A 13,846-nucleotide genomic window follows, 5' to 3' on the forward strand; every position below is an offset into this window, starting at 1 on the left:
AAATCACTGGCAGGCTGTAGGTTGACATATCTGTCTTGAGTAATTGGAGTTTTCATGATAAACTCGTTTTTTTTTAGTTTCTCTTTTATTTGATTCTGCAAACAAATATCTATAGGACTCACAACTGCGTCAGACATCCCACAAGTAACAGTGCTCCGTCATGCCGTGACGACCAAGATGTGGATATACGCAAAATTTTGTCTAAAAACCTGTATATTTATATCAATGATGAAAGTAACTTGTAATCATATGAGTAAAGTGTAAATGCAAGTCATCCTACCCAATCATCAAATGTTTCACCACTCTCTTATTGGCATCTCTCTTTACAGTTGAAGGACTTTAGTTCCTTTTTGACTTTAGTTCCATTTGTGGTTTTGAGCTCCATTTTGCATTTTGCTGTCTTTTGATGATTTTGTATTGTCATCTTGGCCAGTATTTCTGTTTTGTTAATGCTTCATGCTGTTTTTAGGATTTTTTTTTTCCTACTTATGATCATTTTAAGTTCAGCAAAATGTCTGTTATAGTTTAGATTTATATGGTTAGTTTTCTACACGGAGTTGAAAGGAGTGAAACGTGAATCAACTTCCAACTTTGCTTCCTAGTGGCCCCACTGGTTTTGTTTGGAAGCTAAATGAATTATTAACAGTGCCCTTCTGGTCATGTGTTTCATCTGTGTCCACCTCTGAAGGTAAAGAGCAAGGAGACAGGGTTCAGTACTTTCAACATTGATCTATAATCTAAAACATATTTTAAATATATATTGAACAAATTAAAAAATGTGGTTGACATTTAATGAATTTTCATCCCACAAGATGCTGCTCTAAAGCAGCGTCTGGTCAGATGTGAGTAATGTGAATATAATGTGGAAAAGCATTTCTCTTGGTGAAATCCATCTCTTTTACAGTAGCTAAGCATTGCTAACATGTTAACGCCTACAACTACATCATATGTCCCAGTTTTTGTGAGTCTTGTGATATTTTTTTATTGCGACAGCAAGCACATAGCTTTCTATGAAGGTTAATATATGGGAATATGTGGCATTTCCACTCGATGTTCGCTCTGTTACATTGACTTCAAGTGCCTCAATATACAGTTTGTATGAAGGTATTGCTCCACCTAAAAGGGTGAGTCTCTGAAGGTGACGAGTACTACTCATTTAATCATATTGGTACTATTCCGAGAAAGTGCCACTAGTGAACTAATCGCATTGTGTTCATTATGATGTGGCTACAGTACATGTGGCCTGTAGAGATGGTGAGTCTGCCATTGTTTTGTTTCTTTCATAGTTTCTTTATTATTCAGTGGAGGGTCCAAATGGTTTCAGCAAATTAATGTTCTTCAGGAACGAAAAGGGAGAAGGGAGTCAGGTCTGTGTCTGTGGGAGCACTAATTAATAGATAATTAACCATGAATGTTGAGCAATGTATAAATAGAAGATGTATCCAAATTCACCTCTGGGAGAAAGCCTGTTTAAGCAATAGAATGCCATGAGGAGCCTCAGGTGCAGCTGGTAAGGGAGATCCGAGCCATGAGCTGAGGTGGTGAGAGTAAGTGTGCTCGTGCGTGCGTGATGGGGGAGAGATGGTTAGTTTGCCTGCTAGAGAGGCTGTGGAGAGAGAGCGAGCGAGGGAGGGAGGGAGGGAGGGACGGGGAGTGTAAGCCAGTCAGAGCATCCCTTCTCACTGCACCAGGGCTGAGGGACTCTTCGTCCCCTCATCCTGTTCGCTGCAGATTACCTCATTCCCATCCGCACAGTCATGTCTATTTTCCCTCCATGCTTTTTTACTCACTGCCTTTCAACATTCATGTTGCTCTCATTCATAGTGCTGGGATCTGCGGAATCCTCAGTTAAATACCTGCGTTGTGCTTTTTCCATGGCTTGAAAGGGAGACACTGCAAGAGGACATTGCTTGAAGCTGGGACTTCTGCTGGAATTCCAGGTTTTCTTGAGTGGATTGACTGACAGAACCAGAGAAGCAAGACTATGTTGAACTCCATCGCTTTGCAACTTGAAGGAACTCTTACGATCCATGCAAGCGTGATCACATTTCCACCTAGGAGATGATGCTTGCATTCCCTCAGAATTCCTCCAGAGAATATGAAAAGATAATTCAGTGGAATGTATCAAAGACATTTCGGCAGAGTCCCGTACCACTGGCTAACCTATGGGATTGCTAAGGAGTGAAAGTGAGTGGAGCACTGAGTTATTCAGCTGGCCTCTCATTTTTCTTGGAGAGTCCTTTCACCTGCCTTCATGAGTGGCATCAGACACTGGCTCATTGGCTATTGTCTATCGGTAACTTGCAGTCCACAACACTGAGAGATGAGTTCAGGCTGTTGGGATTCACTTTTGAATCCCAGGCAAATCGCTATGTTTTTCTGGATCATGGTTTCCCTCAGTTCAGTGTGACCTGCTAGAGCTATGGCATTATCATTTGCAGAGATCCTATGTTTTGCTAAGCAGTGTCTGTGTTTTGATTCAGACAATAGCCTGTCAACGATGGGCTCCAGACACTGACCAGAGGACTTACAAAATATCGAGGCTTCCAGCTAGAAAGTAAACGCCACAACCGTGATACATGTTCACTATTTTTTGTCATGTATTCTCTTGACTTTGTACACTTAAAGGCAGCCGCGACTGCTTGCAGCCTCCTGGTGCCCTCCCTCATTAAACACTGACAGCCAAAGCAACTTTTCTCTGATGCTGTGCCACCTATTCTTTTCGAATATGGAATAATTGGAAGTTTTCATTTTTTCATTTTTTTTTTTCTGACGGTAACCCACCCTCTGTTTTCACCAACTATACCTGGTAGGACAAGGATAACTGACCAGGACGTCTTACACTCTATCGATCTTTCTACTGTCAATGTTCATTTGACTGAAACAGAGCTCTGTTTAAGTGAGGCAATCTGGAGTATATGTGCCGGTGGTATTATTGTGCAATGCAGTACCACCCTGTTTTTTTTGGGTGTGGAGACTGCCACGGAAAACATGAATCAGACTGAATTCACAACAGAACTTATGAGTACTTTGAACAACAGCAGTAGCAGCAGCGATGAGGCTTTCACCGGGAGGACTGCTAACCACTCTTGTCCATTGGGGTGGGGACTGAATCAAGGGCTGGAGCCTTGTGTACTGGAGACTGCAGTCATCGTTCTTTTGACAGTACTGATTATTGCTGGAAATCTGACGGTAATCGTAGTTTTTCATTGTGCCCCCCTGCTTCACCACTACACCACAAGCTATTTTATCCAGACCATGGCCTATGCTGACTTACTGGTGGGTCTGAGCTGCCTGGTTCCCACCCTGTCATTGCTGCACTGTCCTGCTGGAGTACAGGAGCCAATAACATGTCAGGTGTTTAGCTATGTAATATCTGTCCTTAAAAGTGTTTCAATGGCTTGCCTTGCCTGCATCAGTGTGGATCGCTACTTGGCTATAACAAAACCGTTATCTTACAACCAGCTGGTGACACCATGCCGATTACGAGGATGCATCATGCTCATCTGGATCTACTCTAGTCTGGTTTTCTTGCCTTCCTTCTTTGGTTGGGGCAAACCTGGCTACCATGGAGACATATTTGTGTGGTGTGCACACTCGTGGCCCACGTCTGCCCTCTTCACAGGATTTGTTGTATGTCTGCTCTATGCACCAGCGGCCCTAGTTGTGTGTTTTACCTACTATCACATCTTCCGAATTTGCCAGCAGCACAACAGGGAGATAAGTGAAAGACGGGCACGTTTTCCTAGCCCAGAGATGGAGACTGGTGAAGGTGGGAATCCTACCGGACATGGACCTGATCGTCGATATGCCATGGTGCTGTTCCGTATCACCAGTGTTTTCTACATGTTGTGGCTCCCCTACATAATCTACTTCCTATTGGAGAGCTCACAGGTCCTGGACAGCCCAGCCCTGAGCTTCATCACAACCTGGCTTGCCATTAGCAATAGTTTTTGTAACTGTGTTATCTACAGTTTGTCCAACAGTGTGTTCCGTCTGGGCATGCGGCGGCTCTCACAGACACTGTGCTCCTTCAGCCACTGCACAGTGGATGACAGAGAGTTTGGGGAGCCTAAAACCAGAAAGAGGGCAAACTCATGTGCCATTTGAGGAATCACTTTTTGAGTGCTGCTTTTTGAACCTAATAAAGTAGATTCACAACAACTGTTAAAAACTGACATGATTCACTGACATGATTCATCAAGGTCCATTGTTTTATCTTTTTAATAAATTATCTATAGATGTGTGATTGAGCAATAGATACTTATAATAAATCCTGAGAATGCATATATTTTGCATATTTTCATTTGGACACATCATGATGGGAAGACCGAATAATGTACAGTATATTTGACTCAAAGATCTCAGAAGATTTTTGATGTGGCCACACCACATTCATGGTCCTCATAATGGCTGGCATCAGTCCATAATGTTTTCAAAATTCTCATTATTGCTGATAAATTGTTGTGCTTGGCGTTGACTGTTCAGCTCAATTTCTGCTCTCTAAGTTGATGATGAGCTTTTAAGTGTTGACTAGAGAGATGTGTTGTCTTTTGTTATGCATAAGTGCGTTCTTTGTGACAATTATTTCTGTGAGCCAAGATGCAAAGATGGCAACATTTTTTGAGATGCAACTTTTTTCCAATATTATAATCTAAATTTGCCCTCATTGAAAATGCAAACATCCTTGAACTCAATTCATCCAGCTGTACGTAATCTCCACGCACCATTCTTCCTTCATTCTCCATATAATCTTGGAATTTCATCACTTCATTTTGTTCAAGAAGCAATAGCCTCGCTTAATGTGATTGCATCATTTGTCAGATCTATGAAGACACCTGAGCAAACCACAATATCCATCTAGACCTTATTATGAGCAAATGCAGTTGTTGATCTACTTCATACACACCCACATGCTATGATAATCTTGTTATTTAGTCTTCACTTATCTTGAATGGGCTTGGTGAAGTTGGTGGATTGTGATGCAACACAGATTTCAATGATGCCATAAGTCTGGGTCTGTTGCTCTTCTAGATGCTACAATATAAATGCTACTGCTTTAAGCAGTGGTTATTGTTTCATGGCCAGTTTCCAAAATGTTGAGTCATCAACAAGACTCTATTATGCACTAAGTACTTGTTTAACTTTCTCACAGATTAATGATATGATATTACTGAGCCCTGTTTGCTTTTCTTCTCTTGCAATCAGGAGATATGCCATGATTCCCACCAGTGCTGGAACATTCCTGATATGATTTTGTTATGAGAGCAATATGATGCATGAGTGCCCTGGAAAGCCATTTGGAACCAGCAAGTCAATGTTAAGTCCTGTTGCACCATGTTGGTCAAATTTTGACGTCAGCAAAACATTTATGTGAGATCTGAGATTCACATTGTCTGTCATATAATTCCTTGAGATGCTGCTGTGGCCATCAAGGACATGATCCCAGTCTTTCAAACTCCTGTTTGATTTTGAAAGGGTGTGGAAAGCCCCAGCTTGTTTTTTTGTAACTGTTGTTTTATCAGTGGCTTTTGTGCACTGCCATATTTTGCTTTCAATGACAATGCATCTTTAAGAAATTAGACCTGTGATGTTACTGATTTAATTGAATTGAATTGATGGATTGAGCTTTGTTTTTTTTTTTTTTTTTTTTTTTTAATCCCTCAAAGACTCCAAAGTCCTAACTTCTTCACAAACTGTTAAAACAGCCTTTGGTCTCTCCCAGTGTTAACTTTTTTTTTATTTATGTGACATTAATTTAAATAGGTTAGCGATCTGTTTCCAAGCTCTGTTTTTGAATATGCTTCATTGCTAAAATAATATTAACCCTTAGTCAAATTGTAATTGATGTTTTGCTTTCTGTCTGCTAGTCACAACACATAATTATCTACGTTTCAGTGAATTTATGTCAAAGTCCAAATATAAACATACTAAGCCCCACCAAGAGGATTAATAGACCAGCTTTTGTGGATCGAGTATGGTTTTAAAAATAACTGGTTGACTTAAAAGAATATATGTCATTTGCAGTGTGAAACTTTTAAAGGGGGACACACACATTACGGTAACCGTGCTGTTTTCGTCATCATTTTGCTCCTTTCCGGTCGAGAATTCTTAACCCTTCATTATCTTGACTCCTATAAAATTATCCTATAAGAGAATCATTGTGTCTGCAGTGTGTTTCCTTTCATCGTTTTCCTGCCAATAATGGCCAACTTTGCCCCAAAACGTCCCTTTATGAACCATGAACCTTTATGAACAACCCGTGATATTTTCATTTCTGGTCTTGTACTTTTGTGTCAAGGACAATCAAACAGACATCATAAGCCTAAAAAAAAAAGTTCAAATAATAAGTGTTGGAGATGACTCCAAACATGACCTAGACAAGATTTATGCTGCCAAAAAAAATAAAAAATTATATATATATATATATATATATATATATATATATATATATATATATATATATATATATATATATATATATATATATATATATATATATATATATATATATATATATATATATATATATATATATATATATATATATATTAAACTAAAGGAGGTCTTTTTTTACCGAGAGGGAGAGTTTTAGCTTCAAGTATGTTCTTCTGTCTGATGTCTAAATTGTTTGTGCTGTAGTAATAACCAAACACTACCGAATGGAAGACATGTCTTTCAATAGCTTTTTATTGAAGAGTGAAAACAGAAATAGCTCAGTAGTCTCTTTGTGAATGGACAGACAGTCTGTGATAGATTCGAAATATTTATTAATGTTAAAAAAAGACATGTAAGCCCAGACCTGTATTTTGTACTATGTTAAAGTTAAATATAGTTTGGATATAGACAAATACTACAAAGGTCGTGTGTATGAAAAGATACATAACAAAAAATATTTTATTTATGATAAATAGCTTAACTTAATTAAATTTATATCCATACAAGTATGCCGATATTTTACATGAAACATGTTGAAATTCTGTTTGGGATGTCAGGACTTATTTTGTTCTGCCACCGACTTTCACAAAGGACTGGTATGTTTATTTGTGATAAACTAGGCTTCTGATGTGATGAGAATGTCAGTGTGTTAAATGGAATCTTTTTTTTTTTTTTTTTCAAGATTGTGTCTGACTGTGGTTTTGCTGTTGCTGCTAACACAATAAAGATGAAATTGTGTCACTTGGACAGTATTTATTTGAATTGATCATTCACTTTGTCTTTTTCGTCGATTACTTAATTTTGGCTCCAACATACACAGATCATTTCACATATCAATGCTGACATGCTAGCTCAATAATCTTGCCAATGAACAATAGGTTTGTCAATTTTTTTTTATTTCGAGCTTTGGTTTGTCTTACATTTTTCCAGAAATTACTTTTACTGTTCCATCTAATCTCTGGTGGTTGATTAAGGAGGACACCCACTAAACACCCAACACTTGTATGTCTACTCCTTTTGTCGAGATATTTCATCAGACATCACCACATCAAGTGTCATTGTTCGCCTCACTAAGATGCTAAGATGTGGCTGTTTTCTTGTCTACTATTGCCGTGTCCAGGATGTCCCACCACACTCACTCCTTTCTAGCCGGACAAGAGGGGTGGGAAGTTGAGGGGTGGAAGTAGTTGCTAGATGGATGATTTTCACACCTTGAGCAATGAAATCCATTAGTTTTCTACTCTGATCCAGAGATCACATCATCTGATCTAATCTCATCTACTATAATTAACTATTTATAGCGTCATTAATATTATCAAGCCTTTAAATTTATTCTGGGGTTTGCTTTTTTGGCTATAGATGAAAGCTTCGGTTCTCTAAAGGGCCAAAAACCACCTTCAAATTGCCTCCTCCTCAGTATTCATGGCCTCCACGGTCTCTGGAATTCCCTTGTTATCGCCACAAATGGAAACACTCATCTCGAGTGTATTTCGTCTCTCCATCCTGTCACTCTTTCCATCGTCTTTCTGTTTTTATTGAGCGAGAACCACCAGACCCTCTTTGAGGTGGGGAAGTTGTAAATTGAGGTGAAACCAGTTCCTGCTCTGTGCTCCTTGTGGGGCAGTGTAGCGCTCACCAAAAGCCTTTTTGGTGACAAATACAAGTGCAACACAGACTCACGCACCAATCCAGAATATTTTTCTTAAGTTGTATGTAGAATTCTTGCCTGTTGATACTATCAATGTGTATCAGCCCGCTTTATCCCCAAATGCGGCGTTGACGTTTTTGTCTTTCAGTGCCATGGTATTTCCGTGTGATTTTGTTTTTTAAATTCTTGGTCAACTAGTCACATTTAGGGGCAATGCTTGCACCGTCTTGTGGTGATACAACAACATTGGAGCCATTTCAATGAGGACAAAAGGAAGGAGGGCAAGCACATATAAAGACACATGACTCGTGCAACAACTCCTGTGAGAAAACGAGCGGAATAGAAAATTCTATTCAAGTTTTGAGAATGAATCTAGTGTGCATACGTGCATATACAACATGTACAAAAAGTCTTCAGCAATGTTTGAATTATAGAGATAGAATAAATTTGGGGCAATCGTATTGAAAAAAAGTGGGAGGAAATAATGTAAGTGCAAATAAACAATTTGGCAGAGGTCTGCTGTCAGGGGTTGCCTGAGCAAGACAGCCTCTGACTTCACCTCCACCTTGACCTATTTTATGCATCTGCCATAGTTTTATCTATCCTCTTTGTGTCTTCCTTTATCTCATCCACGCTTCCTCTTCATCATTTCCTCATTTGCGGAGTCTGGCCTGTCCTGTACTTATTATTGTCATTGCTAGGGCTGCGTGGTATGCCAGTTTCATACCAAAGACATTGTTTTTGCTCTATAGTATGACTTTTGTCTCAAACACATTATACTGGGGAACACATTAATTATTAATAAACTAAATACTGTTTTTTTTACGGTTAATACTTGGTGGTGTTCTTTACAGTAAACCTTCTGTGACTCCTCCAGGGTAAAAGCTCATGTTCATGACCAAGCCCTACTGAAGTCAACGACAGGAGTTGGTCTCCAATTAGAAGCTGTTTGCATTCATTTTTTTTCTGTTCATGTGTGAAACCGCTGTCATGAAGTAAGAATGTTGTTTGAGATACAGAGAATATGGTGGAAAGGTGAAGAAAATGAGGAAAAAACGTAAGTCTGCCTAAGTCTCGTCAGTTAATTTGGGAAAGGTATATATTTATTAAATGTGTTTGGAGTTTCATAAAATCCAGCAAATTTTAAATATTTGTTTGATACTTCAAAATGACCGCAGTTGGTTTAAATGACTTTTATATAAAAATAATGCTCTCCTTGTAACCGTGATGGTCAATGAAGTGCAATATTTATTTTCTTATTAGAAGAAAACGTGTGTAAGAACACTTGTATGATAAAAAAGAAAAAGTCAAATAGCGTGAAACTGACATTCTGTTCAAGCAGTCAGCGCCTAAAATAAAGGTATTGCGTATATTTACTCCAAAACTCTCATTGACTCTAACTGAAGCAGAACAGCCCTGTTTGTATCAAAATACCTTTATATTTCATAGAAGTGATGGTAAGATGTATCACAATATTTTGTGATGGCCTCTTGTGTAAACAGACCAATATTTCTCGGGAAAAGTCAGATAACATTGCAATGTTGTGTAAATCTAAACTGGTTCATTGTTTTGAACACAGTCGAGACCTTCAGTTACAATTCAGTGAACTTCCTTAAACAAACAACAAAATAACAGTAGACAATGCTGGTTGTAGTAAACAGATACAGCAGTCGGTCTGCTTATGAGAAATAAAATTAATCACCAACTATATCAAGACTAGTCATTGAATATGTACCAATCATTGCAGTTTTCAAATTGGAGCATGTCTGCAATAATGTCAAATTACCTTTGTAATAGTATTTTTTTGTCTGTGTATTGTCACTGGTCTATATGCTCAAACCAATACTAATGTACTCCATGCTTGAATTGTGTTATTAATTTTCAATACAAGTCATGTAGCTTGCTAACCTGTAACCTTCTATTGACTATTTTATTCTGTATTTGCAGGGTCTAACATCGACAGCCAGGCTCATTTCAAAGTTGTCTGAGTAACATGCACTTGTTTAACTCAAGCTATTTGCTATAAAGCTATATTTTGTGCAGCACTGTGACCGTAGGTTTACAGTGTGTACTGTATTTGGCTATAGCACGGCACATCTTATAAATGACATGGCTGTGTTTGTCACTAGCTAGTGACCAGACACCTTAATACAGTGCTTCTCAATTCTTCCCCAGGAAGAAGTGAACATATCACGCCCCCCAACTCTCCACTGCCTCTGTAAATATCATTTGTCTAAAATTATCATAAATACACCTCCGCATAACGTCATATCATTGTTAACATTAAAGAAAAGAAAAAAAGTAATATAAATCAATCATGCATAACTTTATTAATGATGTGCAAGAGGTCACATGCTCTTACGTGCTCTCACATTCTCTTATGCACACGTGAACTGAGCTTCCTTCCACGTGTGGTTACAACACACAACATGATGGCAGCTTCTGACAACTCGCAACACACCTCTTTTTTATGCGGAGAAGACGGAATTGTGAGTCTTTAATAGCACAAATATCTACCTCCTACAAACAGGGTGTCAAATCTGTGCCTGCAGATCATTTCATGCTGCCCACATGAGCCTTAAACATGAATTTCAATGTGATGAACCCTGGTCCCTGGCAGCAGGAGTGAGCTGGGTCCCATGATTTCTTGGCTACATCATGGCTGTCAATCTGCTTGCTGCTTCATGCCAATAATGGCTTTTCATCTTGGTCGCATTTCCTAAGTCATTGATAATGACACATCTGTTAAGCTAGTTGTGCTTCAATACTGTCAATACTCTGTTGTGGCAAATATTTAGCCAAACCTCCTTGCTGGTCATGATTTCAGTCACTATGTCTGAGAATGATCGCTTTATTTTTTTGAGCTGGAATCAGAGTGACCAATGATATTGGGAAAGATGAACTGGCAACAGCTGTTGCCCCCCATAACATCCCTTTACCTTGAGTACTCGAGGGAAATCTCCTCAAACTTATCTGCCAGCAGCCAAGGACAACGGCCTCCAGAGTGTTATTTTTAATTACTGCGTTGCCATTCTTTGCACATCACACAAATGGATTATGCTGTTGGTGTTCTCTGAAACAAAGTGAAATGCTTCATACAGCCTTGATGTCATTGTCACATAAATTTATAGTCCATGTTAATTGCCTTTCATATTCATCAATTTTCCTGCCGTTCGTTGCAAATGCCTATTTATTTGCATAGCATGCATTTTTGTTTACCTGTATGAGAGAAATTGCTGAACTCACACATTTCCAAGACAAATGGCCCCCCTCACATCCATGAGGCTGCTTTCTTCGGCTAAAGAAGAACCGTCAGTGTAATGACTGTAACCTACTTTCTTGACATGCACTACATTTTTCGTACAGCAGTGCTTCTTTTCCTCTTATTTTCCTCCTTTAATATCCATGTGCTGTCAGGCTAAATGGCAAAATGTTCTGTATTATCTGAAGACAGTAAATGCTTCGTCTTTTTTTTTCTTCCCTACTCCTGCCAGCTTGTTCGGTACCACCTTAGTTGTTTCCTGAAACCACTGATAAACAAGGATTGCTGGCTGAGCAAATAGCGGCCCCATTGACCAACACCAGAGAAAATAGTAGTTTCTCTGTAGTTTTGGCCTATAGATTTCAGTCACAAAGCACCATGAAAACGCCATAATAATGAAGACATAATGGACAGTTGATAAATATGTAAACGTAGTTTGTTTGAAAGCACCTCTAAAAAGCAGGCAGTGGAAGGGACTATAATTGTTCTATCGACTGACAGGTCCACCATACTGTTTGATGTCCTAGTGGGTGGCTCATCTATGTTTGAAATAATAGTATGATTTTTTTTTGTCTTAAGATAACAAAGTGTTCTCTCATTGGCTACATTTTGTGCTTGTTCATTTATTCTTTTGTATGCTGCCACTGTGGACAGCGACACAATATCATGTTAGACTCATGACAGACGCTCTGTCACGTCGTAATATGAAAGTTTAGCTTGAGAAAATGTTGAACTTGAGGTTTGGGGCCAAAACCATCTGGTCATGTCATTTTATGTGGCCCACAAAAGCTTAAAATCTAAAGTAAAAAATATGGTACATTTGAGATGCAGACCACCTTCAGAATGCGATTCCTCAAGTGTGAGTTTTGACCTTTGACAGGCTGTTTCCTGCAGATGAAAATTTTAAATGTCAATTATTGATTTGGAAATTTCCAATGTACAAATATAAAGTAGGGCTGGGCGATTATCATCATGATAATCGCGGTTATTTTGACTTGTATCATAATCACGATTATTCAAATGATTATTAACGACTTAAGATTTAGCTGTCATTAAACGTTCAAACTTTATTGAACAATGAACTACAATAAAACGGTGTAAAATGTAAATAATTTAACGGTTATATTTAACCTTCATGTAGGTTAAATGTGTCTCTCGAGAAACACCCATCTGTATGGTCAGGCTTTAGAGAACAGTGGAGACAGCAGACAATATTTCGAGCTGAGCAGGCACATGGCTGGGACGCAAAGATGTTTCTGAGGTTCTGATTTGTAAGCTGGGATGTCATATTCCAAGTTTTTTACTCATTTTTTTTGTGATAGAAGAAGTAACTCCTCTATATATTATAAACTTATATTTGAGCACTCTTCCTGCGTCTCTGCAGTATGATGAATGACCAGGAGAGCTTGATTTTAGCACCCCATCTCAGGTTCAGCGCAAGCCATTGTTCTTTTGCATTTATCTGCTTCCAAATAATCACTGTTTTTTGAAACATCGACAACAAGCAGCTAGCATTGCTGTTGTGACTCAGAACGCTGGATGAGCGTCTGCTCCTCTGTGGTTCTGAATGCCATGCCGGTGTAGGTACCAAATGTGTTCGCTTACCAAATGTGTCCTACCTGCTGCGGAGTGATGACGTCACATTCGGCATATACGATGTCTTTTTTTAATGTTTTAACGAGCCACAGGAAATCGAAATAAAGGATTTCAAGGTGCTTTCTACCACATGCGTAGCATTTATTTCCACAATATACGATGTTTGTCATCGAATCGTTCTGTTCCGTTCTTGTCCACAGTCTGCAGAACAACGCATAATGATTGACTGACATGTACAGAGCTTTGTTTTTCTTTGATATTGCGCAAGAAATATCAATTCTGACTTAAAGTCTTCAATTCTGAATTCTGAGATTAACTTTAAAGTCAGAATTCTGAGAAAAAAGTCAGAATTCTCACTTTAAAGGCAGAATTTTCACTTTAAAATATTAAAGTCAGAATTCTCACTTTAAAGTCAGAATTCTGAGAAAAACAGTCAGAAATTGTCCATCTCCAATACTGACTCACAACACAGCAGTCAATGATGTTCTTCTTGAAGCACTGACAATCACTGACTTTTCCATCTTTCATAAAATTCCTGTTTACCTTCATAACTTTTTACAAATTTTCTGGATGGGTCTTGACATTTAAAATCTTTGTAGGTCATGATTCCAACATGCTTCCTTAGTGTTTGTTGGTTTAGTCCAATATATGTGTGTTATTTGTTATTCTATTATTATTTTTGATTATTTATTTTTTGTTTCAATCGGTTGCGGACATGCACACAACTCACAGCATAAAACTCTTAATTTTAATAATTAAATTGTGCTGCACTGATTCAAACATTAACTCAGCCACAAAGACATGGGAATAGAAGTGGCAGAGTTGATGATGCTAGAATTTTTATAGGGAGTGAGCAGGAAGGACAAGATTAGAAATGAGTATTTGAGGGGGGTAGCTCATGT

The 13,846-nt window shown here is 38.5% G+C and overlaps 2 protein-coding genes across 3 annotated transcripts in view; both read left to right on the forward strand.

Annotated features, from left to right (window-relative positions):
• rabgap1l (RAB GTPase activating protein 1-like) overlaps positions 1 to 13,846 on the forward strand; it is a 61,725-nt gene that overhangs the window by 21,551 nt on the left and 26,328 nt on the right. The gene's annotated exons all lie outside the window — the stretch shown is intronic.
• Positions 1,706 to 6,391, forward strand: gpr52 (G protein-coupled receptor 52). The gene has a single exon (XM_053855743.1). The coding sequence runs from the start codon at positions 2,992 to 2,994 to the stop codon at positions 4,108 to 4,110; it is 1,119 nt and encodes a 372-aa protein (XP_053711718.1). The 5' UTR covers positions 1,706 to 2,991; the 3' UTR covers positions 4,111 to 6,391.

Source organism: Synchiropus splendidus, chromosome 1 (assembly GCF_027744825.2).
Source record: "Synchiropus splendidus isolate RoL2022-P1 chromosome 1, RoL_Sspl_1.0, whole genome shotgun sequence".
NCBI lineage: Eukaryota > Metazoa > Chordata > Actinopteri > Syngnathiformes > Callionymidae > Synchiropus > Synchiropus splendidus.

Bases quoted from the DNA above. Each gene is read 5' to 3' on its own strand.
- gpr52 (XM_053855743.1), top strand. From the start codon at position 2,992: ATGAATCAGACTGAATTCACAACAGAACTTATGAGTACTTTGAACAAC.